Source organism: Haliotis rufescens, unplaced genomic scaffold (genome assembly GCF_023055435.1).
Source record: "Haliotis rufescens isolate VD_foot unplaced genomic scaffold, xgHalRufe1.0.p SCAF_5, whole genome shotgun sequence".
Taxonomy (NCBI): domain Eukaryota; kingdom Metazoa; phylum Mollusca; class Gastropoda; order Lepetellida; family Haliotidae; genus Haliotis; species Haliotis rufescens.
This window is the reverse complement of record NW_025964223.1, coordinates 11,338,280-11,348,549: the sequence shown is the minus strand read 5'-3', so window position 1 is coordinate 11,348,549 and position 10,270 is coordinate 11,338,280. Positions and strand designations below refer to the sequence as shown.

Below are 10,270 nucleotides of genomic sequence, written 5' to 3'. Positions count from 1 at the left end.
ACAACACAACAAGGTAGAAGGTTTAAATACAATATATTACATTTATTGCTGATACAATTATCTATAATTCACATAATCAATAGGTCACATTGTATGGTCAATCAGACAGTGTTCAGCATCGCCCAGATTAAAGTTCAGTGAAGGGACTCTGGAGGCCCAGGGTAGTCACCATGTTGAAAACCAGCATTAGAAAAGTCACCTTAGTGTATACTGAGTAATAAAACAGTAGTGAAAAGTAGCTGGTCACTTTCATAAAATAACTTGTTTGGCACTGTTAAAACCGATTTCCTCTTGAGAAATATGACTGCAGAATCACCCTAACATGATGAAATTGTTTATTATTTACATATTTAAAAGTGACATGCTGATGGAGTCCATACGTTGATCACAACATGCAGACTGTGCATCAGTAATGGAAGACAATTGGGAAACAAACATCAGATTTTGCCAGTTGTGGATGTAACACATCTCATAACTTCCCCCGATATCTAACGAGTCACAGTTCCTCAACGAGGGAAGTTTACGAATTTCATAATTTCTTGCAGTATTAACACTCAATTATTGATAAATTTGTAAAATATCTGAAAACTGTCACAAAAAGTACTTTGTAACTGAGGAATATAATTTATGCATGACTTCTTTTGGTGATATAGCTCCCCGAATATTGGTAATTATGCTGTAGTTCCTGATATAGCTATACCACTGATGAAAAGACAATTTTTCAAAATCCAACAAAAGAAGTTCAAGTTTCTGTGGCAACCCTCGACATTTGTAGTAAAGTGAAAAGTTATATATTCTTTGTACTTTTTATGTGATTGGAGAGAAACTTGCTGCCTTTTCTGTGCCAAATAATGTAATGTTTACAGGCACCTGCGTGTTATTATTTGTGCAACCTCAAGGCTTCTCTGATAACATTAAAGTTATCTGACAGAACACAGAAATTGGAATTGTATAATCGGTGCTATTCTGTTTTTGTGATTAAAATTATTTTGTTAACCATGTGCTGGGTCTAATAAAATAATATCAAAATAATCCCTCAGATATAAACTGAACAGACAAAATATAATTATTTGATGTATGTTCAGTCACATATTTCATAATGTGCAGCGACTAGTGTCAGAACTGTCATTGTTTTGAGTGGTAAACGGAATAGAAAAAATATGGCAGAAATATTATTCTGTGAAACATTAAATTACCACTGAGAGAAACTGATATGATATCTTACAGTTTCCGACGACAGACCCAAATGTTTAAATATGATGTTAATTCATTCTAGAATAGTAAAAATATCAGTACATTTAAAAGATGGTATAATCTGTATATATCCCGGTACACTGAGAAGGCAGAACTAAATGCATTATAATTTGAACAGGGTAAATATTTATACCACTTCATAACAAAATGCTGGTAACAAAAGATAAATAATTAGAACAGAGGTACAAGTTTGTAGGAATCTGGTGATAATGTACGCCGGATGTAACATCTGGTTGATAAAACCACTAAAATCACATAAAAACGTAAGGTCGTTATAACTCAATTCAACACAAAACAGTTGACTGTAGGGTTTTCAGCTAAGGGCACAATACACAACGTTTGACCACGGTCAGTACTGTAGCTCCATCTGCAGGACTCCGGACTAACAGTTTATGTTGCATTGTGACCACTGGATACAAACGTCACAACCACTTTTCGTTTCTGTACAATTGTTCTTTTCAAAATGATGTTATGATCATGATGATGTTGCTATGAAAATGCAAATGTTGCTATGAGAATGCACTTTTTGCCGCAGGGGTGGGTCCGTGTTTGGACTCATCAATGGCAATTTCGTCTTCATCAGTCATCACTGTAACTAGGGAGCCGACAGCCTTCCCGACCTGCCCTGCCATATGGAACAGGTTACCCACGTTGTTGGCACCTGCAACAGAAGGGAAGATAATCAACGGCTCAACTTAGTCAACAACCACTAAAAAATTGACTGTGAATGGGTTTTGAGGACAGAAAGCAATATTTCACCTATATTAGATCTCTACAAACAGACTGATAACCTAGACAAATTCCAGAAAAAAAATTTCTATCCAGTATTTTTTAAAATAAATCATGTTTTGCAAACACTGACCCACAACAGTACAACATGAAACCTGAAAACCCCAAGATGTGTGGATTTCAACTTTTTCCCTGATGAAAGAGCAAGAAGTAGCCTTGAAACATGGATAAAGAAAATGAAATCCATATTTCTTGCGTCACTTTGAACAACGTTTTTGATAAAAACATAATTTATTTCTACCATTTATTAGTTTCCTTTCTCTCCATTGCTTGATAATCTAACCTATGATTATGAAACAAATCTTAAAAAGGCAAAGTCTAAGAGGAATATCAGTTCTCACTTAAATCCATATATACTACAGTAAAATACGTTTATAACGAACATGCTTATCACGAACTGACAGATATTACGAATTTTGGTCCCGGACATTTGCTGTATAGATATTGTATATATGCTTATAACGAACTACAGTTATAATGAACTAAAATTAGTGGTCCATTTGAGTTCGTTATAACCTAGTTTACTGTACTCAAAAGAAGTTAAAGAACACTCAATGTTTTCATATGGCTATAACAAGGCCATGACGGATTAACTATAGTCATATTAAAATAATCGGGTGGTCTTTAGTATCACTAATAGAATAGTCTGTTATGGTGTCTTACCTTTTGACCTGTCTGTGTTAAAAGATGCATTTGGTTCCCCTGAGAAATCACAAAGCTCCTCCTCTCGACTTGTACCTGACAAACAGACAAGTCGACCACATGTGATGAGAAAAACCCCAAGGGGGACAACTCTTGTAGACCAAATATCCAAATCTCAACAGATCAATGTTTACAATAAGTCTATGAAGCAACTGTATGTCTTATAAATTTATTTCTTTTTGATAATTTACCGTAGCTGAGATAAGTCATCTTTGAAAATGTGAATAATTTTCCAATGTAGACTTCACCCTGCCTGTTTCAAGGTGTACTGTGTTTAATAGCTATAGTCTGGAAGGTAATTTAAGGTACCGACGTTTACTACAATATCTGAAAAACTATCAGACCTACTCCAGTCAAAGTTGGTATGAGATTATTAAACAATCATACATAACTGGATATTACATTTAAAGACAATCGGTGCATGAATAAAAAATCTGTCTATTTAGCTATCACTATAATTCATCAACAACCAGACCTGTTCGTCACGGGTGGAACGAGCATTCATTGAAACAGCCATCTGCATAATGCTACCCCTGCGTCACAGGGCCATATGACACAGTTGAACCAATCAACTCAACTCGAAAGGGTGCACGGGAATCACTCACGTTGAGACGCCCAATGCTAACACCGTATTCGTGCGTGCGTGATTCCTGTGCACGCTTTTCAACATTCAAGTTTATAACCCCATAATATACAGAATAAAATAAGTCATAAGTATGTTTGGGGTGTTTTTTTTATGAAATTGTGTGCTCAGGCTTAACTACAAAAATAATATCACCAAACTATTCGTGATCCCTAACTTTCTTTTTACAGTATATACAGTATATATTACCAGCTGCATATCCGTTGCCATTGATGATCCTGGGCGTGGACTCCAGCTGGGGGTTGAACCTGTACCGAGGGGGCCCCCCAGGCAGAGAGCTGATAGAAGAGGAGGGTGTGGTCATTGGGGTTGTCCGTGACGATGAATTGAGTGACAGCGGTGTGCGGGGCTCTCCTGGAGGCTGTGGAAACAAGTTCTTCTCAATTAGGCCTCAACTCTTAGTTAATGATGCTGTTTTATTGCTGGTGTGCATAGAGAAAATAACAGGTGATAATCCTATTATTCCATGATGCAACCAACTGATTGCTTGATAACATACGTTATTAGTATGAAATATCAAGTATTCCAAACAGGGGTATATAATTAATAAACTCAACCAGCATGATAGTGTAGTAAATAATGGACTTGAATAGTTGCTGAGAGTGTATGGAGGACAGCAGCCTTGTAGACCACCATTAATATCATATGCACTTCATATGCAAACAGCCTGAGGGGGATTGTTGTGACTCCCCCCAAAATAAAAAATAAAAAATAAAATAAAATTTAAAAAATTAAAAATAAATAAAAATTATTAAAAAAAACCTAACAAGTGTAGTATGTTGTAGGCAGTAAAATGACAGAAAAGATTTTGATATTTTGGACCCCTCCCTTTTTTAAATGCCAAATCCCCTCTTGCTACTTTAGGGCTTTATATGGCGTGTTGTGTTAAGCCGATTGCTTGTGTTTCCTTGTAATACCTCAAGTGAATGTGTAAGTACTATAACACAGAGCATACCAACAAGGGGAGATAATCATGTTGTTAATCACAACAACATTCATTTGGCCCAAGTTCACCTTTACTACTTATCAACAATGGCAGAAACATAAACTTGTCTTCTTGAAGGTGTATGTAAGAGTATCAAACTAGAAATCAAGGGGAGATAACTGACCTGGTCGAGCAGTTGTCGTAGACGGTGTAGCTGTGCCTCTAGTTGATGGTTGTGGTCTTCTAGTATCCTCATCCGTGCCTCCAGACGACCTTTGTGTTGCCGTAACAACTTTGCCTCTGCAATCATCTCCTCGTCCCTACTTGTGTTGCTGTCTCCATCTTCTGACCGGGCCATGCTGCCCTCGTGAGCGTTGTTGGCTTGGCGCAGACGGTCATATTCAACCTGTAGTGTTCTGTGAGAGAAACAGTATTCCATGTCATGCAATAGGAATAACAGGAAATTTAAGAAATGAGAAACAACATGAATAAACTATAACATAACAAATTGTCTTCATATTTGCCATTGAAATTGCTGAGTTAAACATACTGTCACACATCAGGATAAATCTCAAATGCAGTGTTAAATACTAAGCCCAGGTCACCAAGCATTGTTCTGACAATGTGGCTACGTTACATTTGGGGAGGTTGGCAGTCACAATTGTTGAGGTGGCAATTGCACTAGCTGTATCACATATTGATGATGATCGGGTATTGGTAATTACAACAGCTAACCAGGGGCCCTCAATCACAAGTCATCCTCCCTAGAAACGTCCTTAACAACATTTGTTATTCGATACTTTTCCATCCATTATCTTATTCTCTAAGAACCATCCCAGCGCAGCCATTTTGACCACTGAGTCCCCATTGTATTTTACAAGCATGGCTGTGGGTCCATATTATCCCAGAACGCAACAATTATTGTTTAACAATCAATACGTATACAGATCAACATCATATCGATGTGCCTACCTGTTTTCCTCTTCTAGATCTTTGATTAATATTTCCAGCTCCGACTTCTGGTCTGAATCCACTGCCATCATGATCTGCATTGGGCTCTTCAACTGTAACATAAACACCAACCTGTACACCCCTATCACCACAGTGGACTCCCTCTACAAATATGGCCACCACTTGTCGGCAATAATGATAACATGATAGTCAAAGAATGGCGGAACTGAGGCAAGAGGCAAGGTTACTCAAACTGATAGTCCAATTCTTGGCCCAAGTTCACCCCACATCCAACCCTCTGCAAAGTTGCGTCCCTTGGTTTGCCCTGAGTGTTTCTAGGTTTGTCAGCACCAACATCTGAGATCTGCATCACCTGCATTCCTCCCACACTAAGCTGACATGCCATGTTATAGCTGGAATACTGTTAAAAGTGGCATTGATCCCAATTCCCTTCCTCACTGACTACAACTACCACTACAATTAATTGTTCACATTTGTACAAACTGTATGAAATTGCACAGTTCAAACATATCATGAAGAAATTATCAAAGTCATTATACTTTGAAATCAAATAAATAACAGTTTACTGATTGAATGCAGCATGAACAAAGATGGTTAACTTGAGCAAACTGAAGTAATCAAGGGAGGTCACTCCCAGCTGGACTGCTAGCTCTGTATGCCATCATTAATCATATCCAGATTCTGCTGTGATAAATCCAACTTTTAGTGAAACCTTGGCCTAAATTAGCCATCAAGTTTCCTGCAGACAAGCAGGGAGAGTACACGTATCCAGTGCATGTTGTAAAACCTAGGCAGATCGGCTCAGCTGTGTTCGATAAGCTGGCACTATCAACAACCATTAAAAACGCTACTTAACGTTTCCCTTAACTTTTAGCGTACATCAAGTACATCTTGACAGATAACACCTGTTTCATGTAGACTGGATTCAGTCCATGTTTCCAAAAAATTGAAAACGTAATAATGTCATAGTATTGACAATTTGCTACAAGGCAATGGAGACACTTGTAAGAATACAGGAGCTTGTCATCCATGGCCGCAGTACTCCGTACACAAATGTCTCAAAATATTTTATAAAATTTAGATAACTGGCAGCTGCAACTTTCCTCAAGTTTTAATCACCCCAGTTAAATGTTCTCTGACATCTCCCACCTGTTGCTGACCTGCTCACGCTGATAACTCCCTTATCGTACCAATTGCAGCTCAGCAGCTCTAACACTGCAGCTCTTACTGGCCTCATTCCCCCTCCAACCACACACACGTCTCTCCAGTCTTACCACCTGTACACAACACTGATACCTACTGATGTCATATTCCCCCCTTCCCACATCAGCGGTGTAACGATGCAGCTCTCCCCAACCTCATCTCCATCAACTATCCCCAGACTTACCACTACCCCTACCCCCTTCCATGCAATATAACCCACCTGACTACACAACTCTTACCAATCTCATCTCCCCCTTCCCCCACTCATCAGCTGTGTCTCACTGCAGCTCTCACCGACCTCATCTCCATCCACCCCCACACCCCCATCCATACCCCAACCCAACACACCCATACCCCCACACCCTCACCCCCACAACCCGACCACCACACACCCATACCCCCTACAACCCCTCACCCCCACAACCCGACCACCACACACCCACCCATACCCTCACACACCCATACCCCCACACACCCATAACCCAACTATCACACACCCATACCCCCGACCCACACACCCACACCCACCCCACACACCCATACCCTCACCCAACCCCCACACACAAAACCCCACACACCCGTAACCCGACCATCACACACCTATACCCCCACCCCACACACCCATACCTATACCCCACCCCCACACACCCATACCCACACACCCCTTGCCATCCAGGTGTGTTGATCACACTGCAGTTCTCATCTCCACCCCCATCTGTGTACAACACTGATACTCCATCATCTCGACACCCCACTGATCGCATCTATGAATGTATCTGCAGGAACCCCATCAACCACACCTGTCTACACACACCTATACCCTCACCCCCACACACCCATACCCCTACACACCCCTTGCCACCCAGGTGTGTCACACTACAGTTCTCATCTCCACCCCCATCCGTGTACAACACTGATACTCCATCATCTTGACACCCCACTGATCGCATCTATGAATGTATCTGCAGGAACCCCATCAACCACACCTGTCTACACACACCCATCTCAAGCTGCATCATCCACAGTCACTGGATACCATCTCAATGTCTCTTCAACAACAGTCTTCAGTCCCTATTGCAAAGGTCACTTATTCCTGACGTTATTTTCCAAAATTAACCTCCATGTGATGTGTAATTCTATCAACAAACCTTTCATTAAGGGCTCATACACTGTCATACTACCTCTCTGTATGTTCCAACTATCCTAGAGCAAATGTCATGATAGTTTCTTCATGATGTCTGAGAACATCTGTAAATTGCCTCAGCTAAATGAGATATATAAATACCAGATTCTCTTACATCAACAAACTGAGGTAAAGGCAAATCTACATGGCTAAAAGGTTAAAAAACACTGTATCTTGCATCCTCTTCAACACACAAATACAAAGCCGATCATTCAGCAGACACTACACAAGAACTAAGTGGAAACAAATTCCCATGTTTATTGTATGAGGCGACCTCTTACTTTTGTAAGAGTAGTCCAAAGGACTAGTTAAAACCTTATTTCACCAGTCCTCAGAGATTGTAGCTAGTCCTGCTTGAAGAAGATACAAATGGGTCAAAATCACAGCCTAGTCAATGAGGACTACCATCTTTGGATTTCTACTAGTCCTCTGCAGAGTTAAGCAGTCTCAGGCTGGTGTACTAGCATGGATTTCGAAGTATACTGAGTATTAGGGCTGGGACAGGTAACTCGGATATTCAGGTCGGGTGGGTACTGAGCAGGACCCGGGTACCCACAGGACTACCTGGACCTGTGCTTAGTCACGGGATATATCGTTTAATGACAAAACTTATCTAAAACTCAATGGTCACACTACAAGTCACTTATGTTCCCATTTCTTTCTGACTATGCACGCATTCCTTCTGACTTTTATATGTTTGAAAAAAAGATAAAACTTCATGCAGTCAACTTCAGTGTATGCATGACCAGTTCGTTTTACACATGTATCTAAAAACATTTTGCCAGGGCTACGGTCAAACTTTACCCAATCGGACACTTTGTAGCTATCTCTTGAGACCTACAACGGGTACCCGGGTCGGGTCAGGTAATAGCCAGGGCTACGGTCAAACTTTACCCAATCGGACACTTTGCAGCTATCTCTTGAGACCTACAATGGGTACCCGGGTTGGGTCAGGTAATAGCCAGGGCTACGGTCAAACTTTACCCAATTGGACACTTTGTAGCTATCTCTTGAGACCTACAACGGGTACCCGGGTCGGGTCAGGTAATAGCCAGGGCTACGGTTAAACTTTACCCAATCGGACACTTTGCAGCTATCTCTTGAGACCTACAACGGGTACCCGTGTCGGGTCAGGTAATAGCAGGGTGGGTACCCAGGTAGTAAATTTGGACTCGTCCCAGAGTATATACTTTAGTTACTCACAGCATGTGTGGTTGTGTCCCCGTTCAGACTCTGGCAGTACTGGGCAATCAGGTGGTGCTCGTCCTCTCTGTACAACAAATAACAGGAATCAGTGAACACCTCACAACAGACAACACCTTTATTGATGGAATACCTACACAAGTCAGTCTATCCATTCCTATGTTTATGTTGTGTGGAGATAACAGGTCGAAGCCAGAACAACTGGAATCACTTACGGCCGGAATGAAACATTGAGTAGGGATCATAAGTTAGTTGTGTAGGATCAAGTCTGGTTACCTAGCGACAGCTTTGCATGAGCGTGAAGGCAATATTACATTTATACGAGTGCCCTTCACTTATAATCATCCCATACTACAGTACTGAAATAAGCACAGCTAACCTAGACAGTATCTAGCCAGGACTCCGATGGCCAACTTAAATGGCAGTGTGTTACAATGTTTTCAGTACTTTTCAAACTGAACTGACAGTCTTGCATAACACCAATCACATCTACCGTATTCAATGTAATAAGTGCCCAGGGCACTCTAAAACTTAGAAAAAGGGGGCTCTTATTAGAATATTATTTTTGTGAAAAAAAACAGTTGAAAGATCGTACATTTCGTGGTTTATGCTGACAGCCTGAAATGTTTATTTACGACAGATATATTTTTCAAGAATTTAATTGCCCATAATTAAGGGTGCATATAACACACGAGTGCGTATTATACACGAATAAATAAGTCTTGTGTACATTGATCAATCGGAAGGGGTGCTAATTGGGATTGTTCACTAGCCAATATATTAGCAAATATTGCTAATGGTGCTTATTAGAGAGGGTTGCTTATTACGTTGAATACGGTATATAACATAGGCCTCAATACAACAGCACCAATTACCAAGCGAGATAATCTCATAATCATTTGACCAGCGTGCAAATTCAGATTACAAGGCCTTAAAAGACAAGGAAAAACAACTAATTCTCAGAAAATAACCATGGCAACACATCCCAGTCTTCCCCAGCCATTATACCTCAATCCCGTATCAAAAAACAATTATCAAATTGATATTTCCTAAATAGAATATTATAAAATAACCTACAGCTAATCCTAACCCACAAAAAGGGAATTTTTCCGCGACATATACTAAAGCCTGCTACTAAATCAATGGCCTGCTACGTCCTGTGATGATATTACGAGTCGTACATAGATAACCCACATTCAGCTCTGGGAGGAGGACATTACAGGACAAGATAATGGCTGCAGCGTCTGGCAGCAAGATGAACATTAAACCTATACGACCAAAACTGGCACTTAATCCTGCTTTATGATGATAATTTAAGAAAAGCTTAAGTTATAAGCCTATCGTAAGTCCTACAGCCACAGCTGACATCCAGCATTAATATTGCCATGAGCAGGAA

At 40.4% G+C, this 10,270-nt stretch overlaps 1 protein-coding gene across 8 annotated transcripts in view; it reads right to left on the bottom strand.

Annotated features, from left to right (window-relative positions):
* Positions 1-16: 16 nt before the first annotated feature.
* The window catches only part of LOC124111021 (dystrophin-like), a 480,101-nt gene continuing 469,847 nt past the window's right edge, over positions 17-10,270 (bottom strand). For all 8 annotated transcript variants that reach the window (XM_048383638.1, XM_048383637.1, XM_046470561.2 and 5 more), the window contains 6 exons: positions 8,875-8,941; positions 5,286-5,377; positions 4,498-4,729; positions 3,578-3,749; positions 2,707-2,781; positions 17-1,915 (listed from right to left, as the gene is read on the bottom strand). In XM_048383638.1, coding sequence (XP_048239595.1) covers positions 1,764-1,915; positions 2,707-2,781; positions 3,578-3,749; positions 4,498-4,729; positions 5,286-5,377; positions 8,875-8,941 — 790 coding nt within the window. In that variant the 3' untranslated portion in view covers positions 17-1,763. The remainder of the gene's footprint in view (positions 1,916-2,706; positions 2,782-3,577; positions 3,750-4,497; positions 4,730-5,285; positions 5,378-8,874; positions 8,942-10,270) is intronic.